This window comes from Mus caroli, chromosome 6 (assembly GCF_900094665.2).
Source record: "Mus caroli chromosome 6, CAROLI_EIJ_v1.1, whole genome shotgun sequence".
NCBI lineage: Eukaryota > Metazoa > Chordata > Mammalia > Rodentia > Muridae > Mus > Mus caroli.
Genome location: NC_034575.1, coordinates 59,754,179 through 59,778,583, shown reverse-complemented (window position 1 = coordinate 59,778,583; position 24,405 = coordinate 59,754,179). Strand labels below are relative to the sequence as shown.

Here is a 24,405-nt window from a genome sequence, read left to right as displayed (position 1 = left end):
GTAGTGATGGGGCACAGTTCACTGGAGCACATTCTTCAGGTCATATCCTAGCATCATTTCTTCCCTCCTGAGTGAGCACAGATCATTTACTAGAGGACAGGGGAATAGATTTGGCTACCTTTCTCATGAAGAAGCAGGTTGCTCAGACCTCTGAATAGGTAGCAGAGATGGCTTGCTCTGTCACGGGATGGCACCTGTGACAACTTTTTGTTGTTGTTGTTATTGTTTGCTTAGTTGGTTTGATTTAATTTTTTTTTCTTTTGAGACCGAGTTTTTCTGTGTACCCATATCTGTTCTCGAACTCACTCTGCAGACCAGGCTGGTCTCAAACTCAGAGATCCTTCTGCTTCTGCCTCCCAAGTGCTGGGATCAAAGGAGTCATGCCCAGCCTGATACTGTTCATCTTCAAATCCTGGGAGGCAAGACACTTGTGGAAACCCATGTGCTTGTTTGCTTGAAGTAGCCCCCCACCCTCCCCAAAAAATCAACAACAACAACAATCCCAAAACTGTGTGAGGCTGGAGAAGGAGTACTGTGGTTAAGAGCACTGACTGCTCTTCCAAAAGTTTTGAATTCAGTTTCCAGCTTGAATTCAGTTTCCAGCAACCACATGGTGGCTCACAGCCATCTGTAATGGGATTGGATTCCCTCTTCTGGTTTTATGTATGTGAGTACATACATAAAACAAATAAATAAATCTGTATTTAAAACAAAACGAAACTGTGGGCTCTTCAGATGAAGGAAACTATCTGGGGCAGAGATGGTTTGGCCATTGCTTGGGACATCCAGTATAATGAGTGCCAAACAGTTCATTAGTTGAATGCAGTCTCTCGAGTGATTCCAAAGAGATCACTATAAGAAGCCCTCATTTTAGCCAAAATGAACATGCTGCCTCAGAGAATGTGAGCAATGGCTTCTTAAATCACCCTATTTCTGAGTGGCTTCGTACACAGAACATATAATTGATACATTTAATATATATACATATAATTGATACATTTGAGCACCCCCCTTCTCACCTGTGTAATGAAGATAATGTACTTAGTACACATTAAATGCTCTGCTCAGAGCTGGGTATTCTTCTCACCGTTATTATTATCTCCTCTCTGAAGTGCAGAGTCAGGCACTTCATCACTGTCCAGATGGAGAAAAGCCATGCTGTCACAAGTGACTTTCCTCAATTAAAAGGTTGGGGACAAGTCAACAGCATCACTGTATGCTCTTCTGGGATGTTGACATTATCAATACAGTTTGGAAAGTCACAGAAGCCTTTCAGGTATTACCAAAGCAGTGTGGACCCCAACAAAGCCTTCACAGCCCCACTCCACTACCCTGCCCTAGGGATCTGTCCCCACCTCTGCAGTAAATGAAAGCAGTGCTCTGTTCCTTTTTGCTAAGTACAAAGGACCAGTCTGTATCCTAATACTTTCAGAACAGAAGAGATGAGTGTTATATAACTAATCAATGTTAACATAATTATCTAGAAATAGATAGGATTAAAGCAATTGTTTTGGACAAATGTATAAAGTATGTATTTAAAATATTACTAACAATATAGTGACAGTTTTTAAATTTCTTGTCACTTTATCATATTTGAGGTTTGTTTTTATGTTGCATGGGTATGGGTATTTTGCCTGCATGTTTGTTTGGAAAATATATCATGCACTTCCCAGAAAAGTCAAAAGAGGCTGTTGAATCCTCTAGAACAGGAGTTACTGGAGTTGGCCACCATACAGGAGCTCCAATGGATCCTGGTCCTTTTGGAAGTCAGTGCTCTTAACTGCAGAGCCATTTCTTATGCCACTTTGGTTTATTTTTTGAGATGGTTCTATACATCCTGGCCTAGAACTAATTATGCTTGGAGAATGACCCTGGGCATCTGAGCTTCCTAGGATTATGGGTGTACATCACTATACCTGGTTTGTGTGTTTCTGTAGTCAAACCCAGGGCCTTAATCACACTGAACAAACATCCTATCAGCTGAGCTTCATTGTCTCCCCCAGTTTTTTTATTTAAATCATTTTTATCTGATAAAAATCTATTCTACACACAAATACACCAAATAGATACAAAGAAATAGCTTGACTTTGAACAATTGTAGTCTCCTGCCAGTGAGGTCTTGATAAGTGTTCAGCCTTTTTAATGCATGAGGTCCTTTATTCTCATATCATTCCTTCCAAGTGCATATGTTTTCCCAAGAGTACAGGTGAGGAAACAATACTTTCTTTAAAAAAAATTTAAATAGTTCCCCTAATGCTAAACATGATGTTTTTCCAAGTTATATTGTTAACAGATTGAAAATGCATTTTAGTTCCACAATGACTTTTTATGCATATACTGAAGATTTTCCTTCCTCCCAGAGCTCTCTCTCCCTCCCTCTCCTCCCTCCTCATTTACTTAAACAATGTCACCCAATAACTCAAGATGTCCTCAAATTTGCATCAATCTTGCTGCCTCAGCCTCCCTCTCAAGTACTTGAATCCAAAGCATGAACCACCGTACCTGGCTTTGAAAGAGTTTTATAGGTGACAAATACAAATAACCCTTTAAGATTTATTTTTATTTTTAATCGTGTGTGTGTGTGTGTGTGTGTGTGTGTGTACTTGGAGGCAGAAGAGGGTGTTGAATCCCTTGGAGCTAGAGTTACAAGTGATTGTGAGCTATCTACTATGGTTGCTTGGAACCCATTTCTTGTTCTCTGTAAGAACAAGTGAGCCTAACCACTGAGCAATCTCTCCAGCTCCAAGGTGTAAATATTACATGCATGTTAAAATCAAGCTGAAACTTCTAAGAACTGGATATGTATTATTATATTATATATTATAAAATATGTATATTTTGCTAAAATTCAGCGAGTTGTACAACTTACATCTTTGCCATATAATTCTTCTGTGGCTTCATTTAACACTGCTGGGACAGCTTTGGGCATCATTTTATAAATCTTCTCTGCATTGTCCTCTAATAGGGGCTGATTTAAGGCCAGGCATGTATTGTAGAATCTAGTTAATACAGCAATAAGTGGGAAAACAGAATTGATAACCAAGGCTGTGTGATTCCACAAGACACATTAGTTTTCCTGCCCCGCACTGCCTTTGTCTTTCTCCCAGGAGAGGCACAGACTATCTTTTTAGATTTCCATTGTATGAATTACTTACAATCTAGTTGGTATGAGTATACATTATTTAAATACTCAGTCATAGAAACAATGAATGGAGTCTGTTTAATTTTAGTTTTGTGAAATCAGATCAAACAGTAAGCCTTTACCTGTGGGTCTCATTACAAGTCATGAAGAACCTGCAGTGTTCAGATGGGAATAGAAGTGAACACAGCTTCTTGTGAATCTTTCTCAGCACCACGGGCTGAAAGAGAGCTGGCCAGAGAAGGTACCGAACTCTATCCACTAACCTACTATGATACTTCAGTGAAAAAATACAGTCAGGAAAACTGAGCAGGGGAGTTGTCCACCACAGAGAACATAAACATAAAAGGAGTGGCAGAGAGCTGTATCCATCCCAGAGTAGGAGAGTTTGACAGGGGTTCATCTTGATCTCAAAAAAGCCTACGTTGGTACTAGGGCTATGAAGAAGAACATCAAAGAAATCAAAGGCAGAGGATGTAGGTTCAAGGACCTTAGAGACCCATCAATTGACTTTCAGCCCCAAAGATGCATGTGACCTAAACACATTGGACAGCCCTGCATATGCTCCTCCTCCAGCAAAACTTCCCTTCTACCAGTCAAGCACTACCTGGAAGGTTTGTGGCTAAAGACAGCAAACCTGAAGGTCAAGATGACCAGTAACATAGTTACAAAGGCAAGTATCCCATGCCCCTGTACAGCCTGAATTGAGGTGAGAAGTTCTCAGATCAACTGAAAGCAAAGTAGGGAGATGGCTGGAAATCGTTTCCCACAGGAAGGGACAAGAATCAACCTTGAGTAGCTTCTTGCTCCAGGAGGTATCTTAGATATCCTGTGAAGACTAGGGTTGGATGTTGCAGCCTATGTAGTCTGGGTAAAAATGTGTCAGTCAGCCACAGTGCCATGGCAGAGATATCCTGCCTACCCTACCTATTCTACCCAAGTAATACAGTTAGGAGTGAGTCTAACCCTCCCTACAAGCCCTCTTCCAGCAGATCACCATCACAGGACAAGAGAGTAATATCTGAAAAGAGGATTCCACAGTTTGGGCTGTAAGCTAAGGGTACAGGGAAAACTTTTGGGTTTTGCCATTGCTGTCTTCTCCTATGATGTAACTTTAACTACAATTGACCCAAGTAGGCCTTCCCAAATAAAAACTCATGGCTGCTACTGCTGCCATTCCATCACTCAGGAAAACTTAGTGACTCTCCTGACTGACAGTGTCATTACCTTGCAAAATGTGGGGGCAGCAAAGAGCACCCAGAGGCTCCCCACGTGGCATGATTCCTCCCTTTACCTCAAGAGTAACTCCTGTTGATCTCCCTCATTTTTTCCTTTTTTAATACTTCTTTTAAAATAGGACTTTTTTTCAATAGTTGCCATTATTCCTATTAATAGATTTTAAAAGAAAAAGAACCCACAGTTGTCCTGATAGTACAACAATGTCATCATATGTAAATTTGATAAGTGTCATAGAAAAAGGGAACTACTAACAAGCATAACTGATGCTTTATAATCCCTAGTCAAGTAATCAAGCTTTAAAAGCATCAGGCTATCACTCTGAACAGGTCTTCCCAATTAACAGTATTTTCTAAATCTTACCGGATACGATATACTTTGTGCATGATGCACTCTTTCTTCTCCTCTCTTCTCCCTCCCTCCATTTTAGCGAAATTCCATTGTATATCTTACATGAAATCACCTGCAAAGGTCTACTTGTTAATAGGAGATGCAGGTGCTGTTCTGATAAAGGCTGAGAACCATTTTCCTGTATCATCTACTTACCAATACTACCTGTAAACCTTTAAAAACCTGTAAAATACACTGGAAACTTTGATGTGAATTGTGCTAACTACTATGAAGTTAAGTTCTCTAGAAAGGAGGCTATTTATTCTACTCTATGTTTTGAATTTCAACCTGCCTCTGTGAGCATATATGTGGGTGCGCATGTGTGTGTGTGTGTGTGTGTGTGTGCACGCGAGCATGCAACTGCCTGTGTGCTAAGGTATATATGTAATGTGGTATGTGTATATGATACATGTGTGGTAGTGTGGTATGTGTACATGTGTGCACAGGAATATGCTCACCTGTGTGTGTATACGTGTGGACCAGAGATTGAGTTGAATATTCTAAAGTCATCTTGAAAGACTTTAAAAAGATTAAGGGCTTCAATAAAGACATAACAGAATGCATGTAATTTAATTGCCATGAATCTCTTTGCTGGGATCCTTTTATACACTGCCATCTGCATTTGGTAAGCACTTTCATATTCTATTCCTTAAGAAAATTACAATCAGGTAAGAAGGACACATGCTCCACTATGTTCATAGAAGCCTTATTTATAATACCCAGAAGCTGGAAAGAACCCAGATGCCCTTCAACAGAGGAATGGATACAGAAAATGTGGTACATTTACACAATGGAGTACTACTCAGCTATTAAAAGGAATGAATTTATGAAATTCCTAGGCAAATGGATGGACCTGGAGGGCATCATCCTGAGTGAGGTAACACAATCACAAAGGAACTCACACAATATGTACTCACTGATAAGTGGATATTAGCCCAAAACTTAGGATACCCAAGATATAAGATACAATTTGCTAAAAGCATGAAACTCAAGAAGAATGAAGACCAAAGTGTGGACACTGTGCCCCTTCTTAGAATTGGGAACAAAACACCCATGGAAGGAGTTACAGAGACAAAGTTTGGAGCTGTGATGAAAGGATGGACCATCTAGAGACTGCCGTATCCAGGGATCCATCCCATAATCAGAAAATTATAATCAGCCGGGCAGTGGTGACTCAATCCTTTAATCCCAGCACTTGGGAGGCAAAGGCAGGCGGATTTCTGAGTTCGAGGCCAGCCTGGTCTACAGAGTGATTTCCAGGACAGTCAGAGCTACACAGAGAAACCCTGTCTCGAAAAGAAAAAAGAAAAAAAGAAGAAGAAAAAAATTAAAATCAAAATTTAGCTTTTACATGTGAACAGGACTGTGCTATTTAAAGCACTGCATCTATCATTTTGTTATTTTAACACTGTTGGTGCCATAGGCTGTCTGTGGTTTTCAGCCTTAGCTGCTTCCTGTTCTCTGGAACTTTGAAAGCATAGTAGCAGTATCCACACTCATGCCAATTCACTTAGTATCTGTAGGGAACAAGGTACCTATACCTTGTAAAACTCAAGGAGTTCTGTGTTGTCAAGGGTAAGAACCATTCCTTGTTCAAGAACTCTCAGATCAGGCATGGGAAATTCAATGTCCTACCTCTCCTTTCCCCATGAGCACCTTTCCAACGGAAGTCATCTAGGATAAGTACTCTTGAGCTTGCTACCATCAGTCAGGTTATTTTTGGAACATCTTTTTTTAAATTGATTTTGGTAGGTTTTCCAGTCACTATTAGAAAAATTAATGTCACTATCCAGACAAGATGGTGGGAGGAGTCACTGAGCTCAGGGTGTTGTTTAAAAGACTTCTCCAGGCCCTGGACTGTGCTGTACCCATGGTAGCAAGAAATGGGCACAGGCCACTGTAGGCTTCTTGCAAGCACCAGTCTCCGTTTATTAGTGCCTAGAATTTAAAATGTAGCTAGAACTAGAACTTATTTTCCATTTCCTTCTAGAAGATCTTCAATCAGCCCTTAAGCTTTTTTTTTTCTTAGATATTTTCTCCATTTACATTTCAAATGTTATCCCCTTTCCTAGTTACCTCTCTCTCCTAGACCTACCCTTGTTTGCAGTCTCAGCCACCAGGCTCTGAACATCCCCTGCTGAGTCCTGCTCCTTATTTGGCAGTGCTGTGCACTCAGGAACCCTGAGTACCATGAATTCATCCCACTTCCCCCATCTCTTCCTTGAATACTTCCCTGCCCGTCTTAATATTCCACAGGAATATTAAAAGCCTCTCTCTCACACCTACAGCACACCTGCAAAATGCTGAATACCTGTGTGATTCCGACTGTGTGATTATAGTTGAGACAGGGCAGAACTACAAGATATGATGAGGACATTCTGCATGCTGATGATGTCCTATTGTAACAGCCTCTGCTGCAGATCAGGTACAAGACTACTTCAAGGAATGATTAGCATAGAGCTTAGAGTCTGCCAGAACTGATGCCGGACAGTAACCTCTACACAGAAATGAATCTCGAAGGAAGAGATTGCATCCTGCTTCCATGCTCATGCATTATGACAGGGGAGTTAAAAGTAAAGGGGGTATAGAAATGCAAAGGGAAGAACAGGTAGATAGGAGTGAGTGAACGCTAGAGGAAAGTGCCCTGGAGAATTGGTAAGAGCAAAATCAGTTATTCTGAATTTATCTAGAAACAAAACACTTTTGCTCAGTGAAACTAGAGGGATCTTTAACACATCATAAAGAAAGATACAAAGGGAAGGAAGGAAGAGGTGATTTGCAGAGTCTTAAAAGGAGGTCAAGTAAATGTCATAGTCCCAGCACAGTCACAGGCCAGTTCAGCCCTGACATCTGACCAAACAGACCCAAAGGAAAGTGGCCAGAACTTCCCAAGGTCTGTACATTCAGTACATCCCCACCCTAAACTCACATCAAGTGCAAAGGAAATAAGAATATGCTGTTGAAGGTACCCCGAAGCAGAGAAGCTCCTCTCCTGCTAGCTCGGAGAATTGAGGAGGAGGGGCGTGGTGATGTGTGAGCCAAAGACAGCAGCATGGGATGTGGCTTGATAAAGAAGATTGCACACCAGCTCACCTCCTGCTGAATAGTAAAGTAACTGCTGCAAATCAGGTGTATCTCCTGAAGAATGAAATTCAGGCAAATTATCCCGTGTTTACAGATTTGGCGACTCAGCTGTCACTGGTAATATCAAAAAGAAACACAACCTCTTTGTGCCATGGTTCGATAGAAGAGGCTGACTGGTGTTTCCATTTGTGCGGCTCTTTGTTTTGCAGGCCTAATTTACAGCTGTTGATTTCTATGGTGTAAATACTCCCACTAGGGATAATTGTTAGGCCCACAACAAGACATCGTGACACAATCCCTGCATATAGCTGCTTCAGACCACAGGCTCCAAAAGTCACAGGAAGCTGGATCTGAGCTGAGAGTTGCTGTCTAGACTTGGGCTCACAGGAACAGTTTTTAAGAGCCCTTCAGAAGAGTCTCTACACAGATAGGTCTGAAAATAGCTGCATAGAGTGCCATTTACAGCCATCCAGCCCTCACCTGAGGATCTTGGGAAAAGGGTCATTCAGTAGGTGCTGTGATCGCTAGGAAATGGAGATGGGAGCTTAGTTTTGTGTCAATGTGGTGTAAGCTAAAGTTGTCTGGATGGAAGAAACCTTGTTTAAGAAAAATGCTTCTAACAGACGCCTGCTGGCAATCTACAGGGCATTTTCTTGATTAAAGACTATTTGAGGGCTCTGTGTCACCCCTGGAAAGATGTTCTTAGGTTATATAAGCAAGTAAAAAGGGCAAGCCCTACGAGGAACAAACAGTGTTTCTCTCTGCCCACTGCTTCAGTTCCTTCCTCCAAGCTCTGGCCTTGAGTTCTTGTCCCAACTTCCCTTTATGGTAGACAGAGACCCGGATATATAAGACAAATAAACCCTTTCCTCTCCGAGTTGCTTTTGGTCACAGTGTTTTATCCCAGCAATGGAAAGCAAACTAGGACAGGAGAGAAGTGAACTAGAAGGAAAGGCAGTCACCCACAGACCACCACTGTCAAAACTGTTTAGAAGAGAAATGTTGAGAAAATGCATGCATGTAGAGCTTATAGGCTATGTATGACCAAAGTTAGACAGGTGCTTTATTTTACGCAATTGTATCTCACTCTTTACATCTGAGTTAGATGCCAGTATCGTTTGTAAAAATGTGTCCATGGTTTCTCTTAGGAAAAGAAAGGGGAAATAAATTGGAAATAGTGACCACACCAGAAAATGTGACAGCCCTGCCCACAGCTCTGGAGTAAGCTACATTGCCCATCTAGGAGGCAGCCTCCCTCCTGCCATTGTCTGGCCCACCTTATGCCTGGAGGCATCTCAGAGGTATTTATATTTTACACTTTTATGTAACATTTTTTTCTCCCCATTACAGTAGCTTTCTTTTCTTATTTCCTACCAATTCCCACGTACCAGCTGTGTATTTCTGAGACACCTTACACAGTGCTCTTAAAACATCAGACCTTTCTCTCCCCAAACTGTGGATGGACCCATTCTCCTCTGTGGAAAACGATCTGAATCATCCTTCAAGACCCGGTTCAAACAACATAGCCTCAGAAAGCTTTCCCAACTCCTCTATGTTCCGAGAGCAAACTGAATCTTTTTCTAAATATTAACGACTGTCCTGGCTCACTTGGGCTCCATTCTATTCTCTGAGGCCCTGCCAGGGACGATATAAGCTCATTTTTTTTTATAATCTCAAGGAAAATTCCTTTGCCATATAGCAGATTCTTAATCATTTTATCAAATGAATAAATTAAGAATTAATTTTTAGGTCTCATTAATTTGGGTTAACCTGTGTTAATTTATCAAAGAAGTTCTGCAATACTATCCTAACCTATAACATGCGAGTTACTTCTCTTTCATATCCTTATCCAGTCCCTCTGTAGTGCATTTTTTCCTCCTCTAAAGTTTTGTTGTTGGTCACTCAATATATGGAATATTATTTATTCCGTAAGTCTTGTCCTAGATAAGTAAGAAGAGGCTTTCTATAATACTTCTTAATACCTTGTACTTCAATGATACGACAACTTTTTTGGCTTATTTCTGGGTTTTGAGACAGTTTCACCTGCTGCCCAGGCTGGCCAGAAACATAAAAGTCTTCTGCCTCTCTACCCATCTCAGTCCTGGAATTAGACATGTGTTCTACTGAACTGGGGATAATCATGTTTTACAAGCTACTTTTTCAGACACACTTTATTTTTACACCATCTCCATAAAATGTAAGAATAACATATGACCCTCCGTTCGTAGTTGGAAGCTACAGTGACATATCTTTCCCAGAGTGGGAGGGAAGCAGAAAGCCTGAGAGAATCCTCAGACTTCCCTCTCAGGGAAGATCTGTGACCTTCCTGAGTATCGTCCCTTAACCTGACTTGGAACAGAAGATCTGCCTCACTTCTTCTTGCAAAGTTCTCCAAATTGTAACATGCTATTGAAAAATCGGGGCCCAGACATGTTCAACTAGCCCCACGTTAGAGCAAAGTAGTGAACCTGGTCTTTCCATAGCCAGGAGAGATCCTCAATTCTTGTGGTCAGTGTCACAATAATGATGTAACCACCTCAGCAGAGCAAATATGTTTCTAAATACATACAGGAAAAGTAGTAGTAACTCTATGACTTCTCCTCAATATGTAATATTTGATAACCCAAAACCCTCCATTGATGAACTTATCTGTCTCAGGTAAATCTAGAATGCCCAAATGCAATTATTTTATCAGAGAACATAAAACGTTTCTAACCTATAATCTATTTACAATGATCTATATACTTTCAAGCCAAACCTATGTACTCAATATTTGATGGTTTTTTTTTTTTAGGAAATATATCAGATGAAATGACAGCAATTTACTATCCTTATCCCCAACAATTAATGCAACTCAAGTTCATGAAAAAACCCGCAACACTGAAGGTATTCGCTGGTAATCCCCTAGTGGTGGTAGGTAAGGAGTGATGAAAGAGCCTCCAGTAGTTTAAATAAATTAGCCTTAGGGACAGAAATGGCAGGGTAAGAAGGCATAATGATCCATTTCTCATGCATTTACAACCACTTTCTAAGAATTTCAATGTACCCACAGGATACAGCACTCTAGAAAGCAGGGGTAGAATTGCTATTTCCTGCCTAAGTTACCCTGGAAGCAGCGGGAGATTATCACTGGTCCCGAGGCCCCTGGAACCCAGTGTCCACCTTTCTTCTGTCCACCCACTGCCTCTCTCATTGCCTCCAGTCTCTGATTTCTTTGCCAGTCCTACCCCTTGTTCTAATGAAGAGCAATTTCACCTGTCCCTTAGAAATGAAGAGGGGACATGTTTACTTAATATTACTAAACCAAGACATTTTTGCTCAGTGTCTATTTGTTGTGAAAGGTTTTAAGTCTGTGTGTTATTAGTTAATACATGCAAAACCCTGTCTGGAAGCCACATATATAACTGTGAAGGAAACCTGGAAGTTGGGGGAAAGGAGAGAAAAAAATGACCTTTGAGATGTTTTATTATTTGAAAGATTATTCTAAAATTGCAATGGTTTATTTTAAACAGCGTATGGGGGAACAGCATGTAATTACGGTGAGGGGCTGAAATGAGTGAAGAATCATGCTGCTGTGGACTGTACTTAAATCTTACCACAATCAATATATCTATGGGACAAGGAGGAATGCTGGCCCCAAGCAGAAAATAAAACAAAGAAACAAACGCCCCCTCATCAAGTAAGCCCTGCAGAGAAGTTCCAAAAATTCAGGGGTTCTCTTGATGGAGAAAACAAAAGGCGACCAGAAAGGAGAATGCCTAGCGGGGACCTCCTTACCCCCCAGCCAGGTGTCCGAGACGTTCTGGAGCATGGTGACCGGGATGCAGAAGAAGACGATGAGCAGGTCGCTGAGTGCCAGGGAGCAGATGAAGATGTTGGTGACGGTGCGCATGGCCTTGCTGCGGGTCACCACATAGACTACCAGGGCGTTGCCGAAGAGCGCCAGGGCGAAGATGAGCATGCCGACCAGCAGGAGGGCCAGCCTGGCGCGCGCGGGAAGCTGCGGGGTGAGCACCAGTGGCCGCAGCCCATAGTGCGCGATGAACTGAGCGCGCGTCAGGTTGTGCAGCCGAAGCAGCGCCGAGAGCTGCTCCGCGGTCAAGTTCCACGACATGCCGGGCTCGGGAGGCGTCTCGTCCGCGCGTGGGGCAGTCGAGGACCGGGAGATATAGGAGAGAAGCCAGAAGCCGCGCCGCCGTGCCGTGCGAGCGGCGCGAGAGAGTCTAGCAGTGACCAGAGCAAAGTCAAACTGTTTGCAGTTCTAAGAAAGTTCCCAGCCAGGCGCTGCGGTCCTCAGAAACCTCGCAGAGCCACGCGAGGCTCAGTGTCCAGTTTTCTGGACCTTAGTGGAGCTGAACCCCGCCCCTCCGCGCACTTCCCAGCCCCTGGAGAGCCGCCTCCTGCAGCAAAGCACCTAACATGGAGTGTCCTGCCTTGCTGGAGCCACCCAAAGCCATGCCCCAGCCCAGGTTGAGGATACTAAAACAAAAACTGTTGTTGAGGTTTGGAAAGCCTCTTGGTTCTCCTCTTGTAAACTCATGTATGGGCCACAACTACCCGTGGCAAAGTGGAGTTCAAGTCTTTTCAGCTTTGAAATAATAATTACAGAAGAGAAATTGCAGTCATAAAAGAGGGTCTCAGCATACACTGATTTTCTCCGTTGTGTCGTAACTGTGTATGACAAAGTACAAACCTAAAAATTGACATATAGTGTGTGTGTGTGTGTGTGCGCGCGCGCGCGTTTGTGTGTAACAAAATCAAGATACAAAACTCCATCACCGCCCAGATCTCAGTCTGGGACTTTTTCATGGCCGCGCTCCTCCGTTCATGACCTCTAACCTCGAGCTGTCTCTGCACATCTGTCAAGAGTATAAAATCAACAGAATCAGAATCTATATACTTTGTGTGTATGTGATCTCCTCCCCCTTGACACAATATGCTGTAAACCTATCCAGGTTGTGAGATGTTTTGTAAATCTAACCAGGTTGTGAAGTGTATTGTAAATCTGTCCAAGCTGTGGGGTGTATTGCTGACATATACTAGTTTATTTCACTATTCCCTCCTTGTAAAACAGTTGGGGTGTCTCCAGCTTTGGGCTATAAAACTGCTATGAAGAAACATGGACTGGTTTCTGTGTGGCTATAGTTTGCACTTTAATTATGGGAAGCATCAAGAAGTTTGTCTAGTCTGTGATGCTGTTCTAGTTAGTTGTTTTGTTTAATCATCTTAGTACAAGGCAGAGTTTCTTATCAGCTTAGCACAAGAGAAGAGGAAACCACAGTTGAGAAAATGCCTATAGGCAAGTCTGGGGAGTATTTTCTTGGTTAAAGACTAATGTGGGAGAGTCCGGATCTCTGTAGGCAGTGCCAACCCAGGCAGGTGATTCTGCATGATATAGGAAATCAGGCTGAGCAAGCCATGAAAGAGCAAGCCAGTAATCGGCACTGCTTCAAGCCTTTGTACCAGTGTCTGCCTTCAGGCTTCTGCCTTGAGTTCCTGCCATGGCTTCCCTCACTGATGGGGTATGACTTGAGAATTATAAGCTAAATAGAAAGCCCTTTCTCCTCAAGTTGCTTTTGGCCCTGATGTTTTATAGCTACTGGGGTGGTTCTGGACCACTGAAAAAGTATTGCTACTTGTGTTCTAGCCTCATAAAAAGAAGCTAAGAAAAAAGCCAGAAGGAAGCTCTAGGAGCCCTATAGTTTAAAATAAAACTCTAATGCTATTGTAACACATGAGTGTACAGAGGGAGGGGGGCAATTCTAAAATCATTTAGAAAATGGCCCAGAGTTGGAGAAGATACAACCTGGTTTGCCATGAAAACTTAATGATTTAGTCCAAAGCTTTTCAATAGACAAATTTGGTGACTAGACTGCTATTCTAGTCCCCAACCTCACATGGAATATTTGGAAAGGTTGCTATCTAGAAGATAAAGAGTTCCTGACTACATTGCTGACTAGAGACCCAAGGATGTTTCTGACAGTGCTGCTTTTGGGTCCCTACACTAACTGCCTCTCTGGCAGCTATGCCCTGTTCTCAGCCTTCTCCTCTCTAACCCTGACTCCCATTTAAGAAAGTGCAATGCTGATTTTTGTGGCTTTTTAAAGCTGAGTAGAGTAAGTTAGGAGAAGGACTGAAGGAACTGAAGGGGATAGCAACCCCATACGAAGAACCATATCAACTAACTAGACCTCTCTGAGCTCCCAATGACTAAACCACCAAAGAGTATACATGGGCTCCAGCTACATATGTAGCAGAGGACTGACTTATCTGGCATCAGTGGGAGGGGAGGCATTTGGTCCTGTGGAGGCTTGATGCCCCCAAAGAAGGGGGATGCTAGAGGGCTAAGGCAGGAGTGGGTGGGGTAGGTGAAGGAACACCCACTTAGAGGCAAAGGTGAGGTTAATGGATTGAAGGCTTCATGTAGGGGAGACTGGGAGGGAGACAACATTTGATATGTAAGCAAATAAAATAATTAATTTTTTAAAAAGAAAAGAAGTTGAGTGGAGTAGCTCAGTATTGAAGTCAGAGTATCCCTCCAATGGGTAGAGGACCCTAAAGTGAATCATAGTTGCATTATATGATTTATACATAACTCACCACACTCTGCTGATATCAGGATACCTCTTTGAGCCAAGTATAAAAATGTCACTTTTTATCTCCCTTTAGCTTTCTTGAATATAACTGTCTTAAATATTTCTTCTACAGTCATTTAGAATGACCTGTTATTCTAGTAATTTTATCTTCACCTGTTAAAAAAGTCAAGATCATTAAGAGGAAATGGAAGCCCCACCGGTCGACTGCAGCACCGGGGCTCCTGGCCCAGGGAGTCTCCAGACACCCGCAAGGACCCACACAGGATCCCCCATGGGATCCTAAGACCTCTGGTGAGTGGAACACAGCATCTGCTCCAATCCAATTGCTCGGGGACCTAAGACTGCATTAACTAAGGAAGCAGATAACCCGGCCTGATCAGGGGCACAAGACAAAATCCAACACCCCTTCATGATAAAAGTCTTGGAAAGATCAGGAATTCAAGGCCCATACCTAAACATGATAAAACCAATCTACAGAAAACCAGTAGCCAACATCAAAGTAAATGGTAAGTAGCTGGAAGCAATCCCACTAAAATCAGGGACTAGACAAGGCTGCCCACTCTCTCCCTACCTATTCAACATTGTACTTGAAGTCCTAGCCAGAGCAATTCGACAACAAAAGGAGATCAAGGGGATACAAATTGGAAAAGATGAAGTAAAAATATCACTTTTTGCAGATGATATGATAGTATATATAAGTGACCCTAAAAATTCCACCAAAGAACTCCTAAACCTGATGAACAGCTTCGGTGAAGTAGCTGGATATAAAATTAACTTAAACAAGTCAATGGCCTTCCTCTACACAAAGAATAAACAGGCTGAGAAAGAAATTAGGGAAACAACACCCTTCTCAATAGTCACAAATATTATAAAATCTCTTGGCGTGACTCTAACTAAGAAAGTGAAAGATCTTGTGGACGTTGTACATCGTGGTGCGGAGCCTAGTGCGCACCACGATGTACAACGTCCACAAGCAGTATCCAGGGATCCACCCCATAAGCAGCTTCCAAACGCTGACACCATTGCATGAACTAGCAAGATTTTGCTGAAAGGACACTGATATAGCTGTCTCTTGTGAGACTATGCCAGGGCCTGGCAAACACAGAAGTGGATGCTCACAGTCAGCTAGTTGATTGATCACAGGGCCCCCAATGGAGGAGCTGGAGAAAGTACCCAAGGAGCTGAAGGGATCTGCAACCCTATAGGTGGAACAACATTATGAACTAACCAGTACCCCGGAGCTCTTGACTCTAGCTGCATATGTATCAAAAGATGGCCTAGTCGGCCATCACTGGAAAGAGAGGCCCATTGGACATGCAAACTTTATATGCCCCAGTACAGGGGAACCCCAGGGCCAAAAAATGGGAATGGGTGGGTAGGGACATGGGGGGGTGACGTCATGGGGGACTTTGGGATAGCATTGGAAATGTAAATGAGTAAAATACATAATAAAAAAATATTTAAAAAAAAGAGGAAATGGAAAATCTATTCAATTTACTCTCACTCTCCTTATTTCTTGTGTTCCTTCTTATTATGACAGGATATCCTATTGAATAATTCTTTTCCTCTTTAAATTCACACACACACAAACATATGCATGCACACATGTACACATGCAGGCCCACAATGCACATGCATGCATACATACATACACACACTCACAAACACACACAACTAAGAAGTTTGAGGACAGCTTTCAAGAATCTTTTCTCTAAGTCCACCTTATGGAATCTGAGGATCAGACTTGGGTCATTGGGTCATTTACTTCTTCCCACTTAGCCCTAGATAATTCTTTTTCTTATTATTTCCTTTGTGCTTAGGAGACATTGTCTTGTTGTCTATTTTAAGAATGCTAGAATCAAAATCTCATTGTTTTTCCTTAGTAAAGAATGCTCCAATTTCCCCCTTTGTTTGTGAAGGACATTTTCTGTGATATGTCTGGATTGGAAGATTTTTTTTATTTTTTTCCCAGCATTTGAAAAAGACTTTCTTACTTCGGTCTGTTTTCTGTGCTCTCTATGTTGAAACCTATTGTTACTTACATTGTTTCTTCCTGCAGGTGTGATGTCTTCTCTTGGTATTATTTTAAGACTTTATTGTCCTTGTCTTTCATAAGTTTTGCTGGTATTACCAGCATAGATCAAAACCTGTGCCCCCAAAAGCCAGGTTCAAGCATCCATCCTAGTTAAATTAACTAAATGAGTCAAATAATAGCGAAGAGCAGAAAAGGGAGAGTTATTCAATAGCATCCAATTGTGAAGAAGGAAAATGAAGCTCCAGTCTGTGCTCAGGATCCTGTTGAGATGTTGAAGACAGAGTAATGCATAGCTAAACAGCCTCTAGTCCACACATTGTCCTGACCTCCATTGACCATCTATGTCTCTGTGGAAGGTTGTTATCAAGTTGTCAGTCTCTGGCTAGCCCAGGATTTTGGTTTTTGTTTGTTTGTTTGTTTGTTTTTTGTTTATTTTCTTCTCCCAGCAAGAGTTTGCTGGAGAAATTCTAGTTTCTTGATGCCCATTGTTTTGGTAATCTGATAGCCAGCTTGAGTGTGTCTCTGTAAAATATCCCCATCCCTGCCACAGCAGCAGTTGTAGGGCATATGTCTTCATGTTGATGTCTTTAGGTTATCTTTTTTGGGGATTTCCTGAGGCTCTTGAATTCAGAACTCCTGTCTTTTACTATATCTGGGACATCTTAGCTTTTATTACTTCACATTCTTTACATTTCTTTTAGATTTATTAATTTTACTTTATGTGAATGAATGTTTTGTCTGAATGTATGTATGTGAACCATGTAAGTGCCAGTGAAGGTCAGAAGAGAGAATAGGGTCCACTGATCCTGGAGGTACAGATAGTTGTAAGCCACCATGTGAAGGCTGACACCCAACCCTGCTCCTCTGCAAGAGCAATGTGTTTTCTTAACTGCTGAGCTATCTTCTTTCTCCTCCCCTTCTTAACTTTGAGTGCTGGAGGGCTAAATTTTTCTCTAATTATCTTCTTGAAGGGAAGAATCCAGTGGAGAGACAGACACTCTAAGCAGACCTTCATTCAGCAAAGCAATACCATACTCCAGATGGTTGAGCCAGGAAGGGTAACAGCAAGAACTCTCAGGAAGCTCTTGATAAAAGAGAGTGTTTGATGATTCTTTATGAGATGGCTTATCCACCCAAATCATGGATTAGTTCTCCCTTTCAGAGTACTTCTCCCCAGTGTCTCATGATCATGAGGCAGGTCACTACTCACAACGCAAATGAAATTCTAATAAAGCTTAACAACAAGCACTGTAGTGCTCACCATTGGTCCCAGAACAGAGGTAGAGGCAGAAGCAGAGGCAAGAGGAACTCTCTTGAGTTCGAGGTCATCCTGGGCTACAGAGTAAATTCCAAGACTGCCAGGGCTACACAGAGAAACTCTGACTCAAAAAAATCAAAACACATACATACATACATACATACATACATACATACATACATACATACAGCAAACTAGTTTCTCTGTGTCCACAAAGCCTAAATTAGTGTGCAACTGAGGAAATTCTCCTAACACTCCTTAGATACTGTGGAGAAAATTTAACTGTAGCTCTCAGAGTATTTACCCACAAGGGGGCATCCCAACTATCAGGAAGCACAAGTGTCGAGATAAATCTTCAGTTTCCTTCGTTTCTCTGGTATAAATAACCCCTTGCCTATCTGATCTCATGGTGATATAAAGGTAAGTCTTGTTACATTCTCAGAAGGTTCTAAGACTTCATCCAGCTTTGGGAGTGTGGAAACCAATTTCTCTCAGTTGTTTCATAAAATTTCATTGTCTATAAATCTTTTCACGGTTTACTAAAATGAACCTTGTTTGTTGATTCATACATTGTCTACACTGCTGTTATACAATAGTTGCATATCAGTTGCCCACTTGTGAAAGAGCCCCAGAGCAGAAAATATTTTCTATTTGATACTTTGCAGGAGACATTTTATCAGCCTCTGATTCTGTCAGTATAGCAGAGTGGTTATGTATCCGATTTAATATCCTTAGCTCAGTGAGTAAGCAAAGAAGGTGTGTTCTAAGAACCTAAACCAGTTATAACCATATATGGTTCTTAAAGAAAGCAGACTGTAATATAAATTGGTCTACAAGGAAGACAGAGTAAACTTCCCATAGAAGAATTAGTTCCCTGTTCTGAATCCTAATCAGCACGTAAAGACTTGGTGATGTAACTGTAGCTTGCTAGATGTTGGATATTATCAGGCTTGGAGAATGTGGGAATGGGCCCCTCCTTCATAATCAAGGACTAAAACTGCAGGATCATAATTATTGGTCACAGGAATGGGACCATACTCCTTTCTGGTTCTGGGAAGAGGTGTGACATCTTGGACTGCCTGAAGGATCATTGATAGAAAAACAAAAACCAAAAAAACAAAAACCCACTAAAACCAAAAAGCTATCTACACTTGATTCCAGGAGCCCTGGGCTTTACAGGAAAAGCCCTGTCTACCAGGAAGCTTTCTGCTAAGGACAGTGCCCCTCCTGTAAGTCTCAAATCAAATGGGCCTGTCAATCACCTAGACAAGACCAAGTCCCGCCCAAAAGACTTCTTAAACTAACGAATTTAAATTTTTTCCTAGATTTGTCTAGAACATAGATTAGTACAATGTTCCATTGGTCATTATCCAACATCACCCACTGAGCATACACTCAGCACTACATTACAATAGGCTCTGTTTATCTTTGCATCTGTTGTTTGTCAGCAGATGCTTCTTGATGAGTTAAAGATCAAGGAGCCCGCCGGGCGTGGTGGCGCACGCCTTTAATCCCAGCACACGGGAGGTAGAGGCAGGCGGATTTCTGAGTTCGAGGCCAGCCTGGTCTACAAAGTGAGTTCCAGGACAGCCAGGGCTATACAGAGAAAACCTGTCTCGAAAAAAAAAGATCAAGGAGCCAAGCGGAGGGGAGAATGAGACAGCAGCTCCACCCATGGGAGCCTCTTCCCTGTTCTGGCCATAGCTTTTCTATATTTATCAAACTGTGGTCTCCCCTTCTTTGAAGTAAAAGGCCATGCAATTTTCTGTCCCTTTAAGCTTATGATGTATGAACATAAGCTTAAATCTTCTAGCTATGAGATCTCTCCCTCTTTCCTGTATTGTCTTTATGAGCCTCAGAAATGTCTCAGGTTGCCTGCTTTCCTTCTTTCTTTCTCTTCTAGACGGCTATCTACACTTTTATGCCCATTAATTCATCATTCATAAGTATCCTCCATGATTAGGAGAATTTTGATTCCAAATTTAAAAGAAAAACTGGTTAACTGACCTGGACATTATTGCTAATATTTTTATCCCTTTTGTAAGTTACTAAACAAATTATCTCAAGTAGTATAAAAGTTCCTTACACATTTGGACAATTTGACCAGGCAATGCCAGTTGTGTGTTAAAATAATCCTGGTAATTGGCATTTTAAAGTTTAGTGTGATTCTGTAACTAGACAGAAAAATACAGAAAACAAAAACAAACAAAAAACAGTGCTCAGACATGCCGTATGTGGTTTTAAGATCTCAGATTACATGAAAAATATTGTAAAGAAAAGACAGAAAGAAAGCAACAAATATTAAAAGGGGTAAACAATTAAAGCTATGTAGACACATTTCTGGTTTAAAAAAACGTGTTTTGTCATAAAAATTTTTACATGGTTAAAATATAGTTTTGTTATACAAGTCAATGAATACTCCAAAATGGAAATAGAAATTAGGACAAGTCACAAGGTCAAACACGGTTTTGTTTTTGTAAGTTTATGGTAGGTTGTGGTGGCAACCTTTAATACCAGCATTTGGTATTAAATCAAATCTCTGTGAGTTTGAAGCCAGCCTGGTCTAAAAAATAAGGTCCAGGACAGCCAGGACAATTAAACAGAGAAAAAACTAACTAACTAACTAAAGACACAAATACAAAGTTGCTATGGATTGTAATAATTCTGCTACTTAAAATTCCTCATGTTAAAATGTAATAAATTGGAATTTGATTCCCTGAAACAAAACTCTATTTACAGTAACATTTTCTAAAATATCGATCCACTCTTAATGACATTTGCAAAAACAAAACAAAACAAAAACCACAAAAATAAAAAAAACACAAAAGAAAAAAAAACACCTTAACATTTAAAAACTAAAACACCTTAACATTTAAAAACTCAATGATCTTGCATTTTTTTCAAAATTATTTCCTTTCTCCTGAGTTTGATAGACTTTTAACTACCAAAAAAACCCTGAATGTTCATAGAGACAAGATGTATTTTAAAGGCTGGAGAGATGGCTCAACAGAGGACCCAGGTTGAGATCCCAGCACCCACAGGAGGCTCACAACTTCTGCAACTACAGTACAAGACACTCTTCTGACATCTTTGGACACTAGGCATGCAGTGTACATACATACATGCAGGGAAAACATGCATACATAAAAAATAAAAATAAATCGTTTTTAAAAGCCACTTATTTTTGTCAAGCTTTTGCTAAATGCTGTGTACTAGAATTGAAATCCACAGCTCCTTCTTCAGGGCTGGAGAAACTGGCCTTCTGGGTGTTTAGCAACCATGCTTGGAGGCCAAAATCTGGTGTGAAGACAAAGGAGCTAAAAGGACAACAATATTTTGAACTATGCTCTCAGTCGCCAGTTCTACAGGATAATAGGGCACTTCTAAAATGGTTCTAGATGCTGCTAAGTCACCATCCTTTTGGCAAGAGAGGCTCTAGAGACATCAGAGATTGTATTCTAATCAGTGCACACTGTACAAAGAGGACGGTCATTACAAAAGGAAACTTCCTCAGTACTACCAACTGAAGCCATATGGTCTGCATGACCCTGAACAACAGATGACAAAACGTGGTAGATGAAAAACTTAAGTGATCCTGCAAAATTCTTCATAAATAGCAAAGCATAATCTTTAAATTCTAGCCACCTACATGGTCTTAAACACCCAAGAGTAGACAATAGCCATACCGGGAAGTAATTGCCAATAATACAAAACCAAGTAAACAAATAAACTAGCCTATATTTTGAAGACATTTTAGTGGCTTGAATGTAAATGACACCATAGGCTCATATAGACATAGTCCCTACTTGGTGGAATTGCTTGGGAAGGATCAGGAGGTGTGGCCTTGTTGGATCTCATGTGTTACTAGGGTCAAACTTTGATGTTTCTAAAGCCTGTAGCATTTCCCAGTTTTCTATATTTCAGTGATTCGTGGTATAAGCTCTTAGTTACTGCACCAGTGCTATCCCTGCCTGCCTCAATGTTTTTTGGCATAGTGGACTCTAACACTCTGTAATGTTAAGTCCCAATTACTCTTCCTTCTATAATTTGCCTTAGTCCCAGTGGGTGTCTATATAGCAATTGAAAAGTAACTTAGACAGAATCTAAGTACTATGGCAGTCATTATAGGTTTTTTTTTAAGTAGCTAGTGGATTACTACAGCATCTAGCCATACCTGTGGTGTCTTAGCTGGTGATCATATAAAGTTCAGAATCAGATTTTGAGCCAATTTAGTTCTTTACCCTACTTAAATGAAATATTACCAGGTCTTATGCCATAAAGTAACTCTGAGAACCTAAGAACTAAAAACATGATTACTGTAGCTTTTTTTTAAGCTGCTGAAGCTATTCAGGCTGTACTCCACATCAATATTGGCCTCCAAAAATCTCATCAAAGTGATAATGGCCCTTCCTTGATTTTCCAGATAACTCAAGCTACAGCTAAACCTGTGGGAATTAGATATTATCTCCGTTCATTTTAAAGACCTCAGTCCTCCTGAGAGATAAAATATGCTAATCAGACCTAAATTTACCAATTATGCATAAAATCCTCAAAGAACTAATAAAAGATGAAAAATATATGATATTTATCTTCTTGAAAAATGTGTATATGTCACATGAGAACTGAAAATATTCACCAGTTGTCACTATTGTAGGGAAAGAAAATATCTATCAATATGTGCTAATTGGTAAATTCAGGTATATAAAGTCTAATTTAAGTAAGCATTTCTACAAGAGTCATCAAATCATATAATTGTATAAAATTAATATCCCTTTAGACTGGCAACTTATGCTATAAATTGAAGTTTCTTTATTTGTTTTGCCTTTACTCTTTGGTTTTGAAATCTTTGAAGGCAGCAATCAGTCTCACATCATTAAGAAATAAGTTTAGATATTCTGTTGGTTATAGTCAATGATCCTTGATTCTTTCAAATACATTTTAGACTGAAATATAGAAAAGAAGCTCTTGACTTCTATAATACATGAGCTGAATGATGAATAGAACATCCCCATTTTAGACACATTAACAATCCTTGCTATAATTCAGACATTTTGTAACATTAGAGAAAGCATAGAGATGCTTCACATGAATCGTAGGTGGAAATCAGTGTGCTGTGATATGAACCCTTAAAGTCTTTGAAGCTATTCTGTCAGTGCATGTTTTCTGTCTGTAGTGTTCTGCCTGTTAATATAGCCATAATATTTCTAAGGAACGTTCACTAGACTGAAGGGACGGACTATTTGCTAACAACCTTGTAGTTTATAAAGTCTCTAGAAAATGAGGATAAATGAAGCTTAGCCAAGCAACTCTTCCTACCTCTCCTTAGAGTCCATACCAGATTTCACTTGGCTATCAGCCTATTACCTCTTGAGGTGCTTAATGGATGCTCTTTTGTAAATGTAGTCTCTTCCCTAATGTGATCAATCCATCTTTAAACCAACTTGGCAATAGATTCAGTGGATTCTAACAGGCTATCAAACTTTATATTAACAGAGAATGCCTCACTCACTTGGTAAGCATGAATATTCTTTTTGTATAGATAAGACAGATGCTAGTTAGAATTCACAGGAAGGCCTTCAGGAACAAAATCTGAATGGTTTTATGATCTGAACCCTTGAAAGAAGTTGATAGGTTTCTGGTTATATATTAGGATCTTGATAAACATTGGGAAGAGGTCTCTCCTTCATAATTAATGGATTGCAAATCAAAGAACAGAAATGGTAGGACTCTAAATGCTGGTCAAAGGAATGGGAAGAGAAATGATCTCCTAAACTGCCTATATGGTCATTGAGAGGTAACTATTAAACATGATTACAGGAGTCCTAAACCTATGTTCTAGCACAGAGCTTTTTGATAAAGGACCTTGTGTATTGTTACTTCCTCCTATAAGATTTGTCCCAAATGATCCTATTGATCAGATGGGACAGGACAAAGTCCATTACAAAAAGCTCTAGAGATTTTGGAGCTAGTATTAAGATGGTCTACAATGTAGATTATTGTGATGGTTTTTTTTTTTTTTTTTTGGTCTATGTCCACTCTCATTCCTTGACAGACTGACACATTTTATTATGCAATAAAGTACCTATACTCTGGGTGTTTCAGGAGAACTCTTTCAGTGAAGATCACATGCACTCTGAGTTCACAGTAAGCCCAGAGCAAGATTTCCTTGACAAAGTGAGACTGACAGAAGCCCAAGAAGGTATTGATGTCAGCTTTGAGTAGAAGGTGAGGGTGATCCAGATAGGAATTTCCAGCTTCAAGAAGCCAAACTGGCCGGGCGTGGTGGCGCACACCTTTAATCCCAGCACTCGGGAGGCAGAGGCAGGCGGATTTCTGAGTTCGAGGCCAGCCTGGTCTACAAAGTGAGTGCCAGGACAGCCAGGGCTACACAGAGAAACCCTGTCTCGAAAAACCAAAAAAAAAAAAAAGAAGCCAAACTGGTGACAAAAAATAATAAGTGATCCCTTGGCTACATCTTCCACAATGGGAGATGACAAATGTCAGGGGCATAGGCATTAAAATTACTGACAGGATATAGAGAACATCACAATGAAAAAAAATAATGACATTATATCCACTGGTACATTAAAAGTCTATAGAATCATCATTAGTACTTCTGTGAGAGAACAAACATTTGTTCTGTTCTAATAGAGTTTCTCTCTCTCTC

At 40.7% G+C, this 24,405-nt stretch overlaps 1 protein-coding gene across 1 annotated transcript in view; it reads right to left on the bottom strand.

The window, feature by feature from the left end:
- Positions 1–11,963, bottom strand: part of LOC110296789 (pyroglutamylated RF-amide peptide receptor-like) — a 64,806-nt gene extending 52,843 nt beyond the window's left edge. Inside the window, exon 1 of the mRNA XM_021165559.1 lies at positions 11,627–11,963. Within this exon, the coding sequence (XP_021021218.1) occupies positions 11,627–11,963 (337 nt within the window). The remainder of the gene's footprint in view (positions 1–11,626) is intronic.
- Between the last annotated feature and the right edge of the window lie 12,442 nt (positions 11,964–24,405).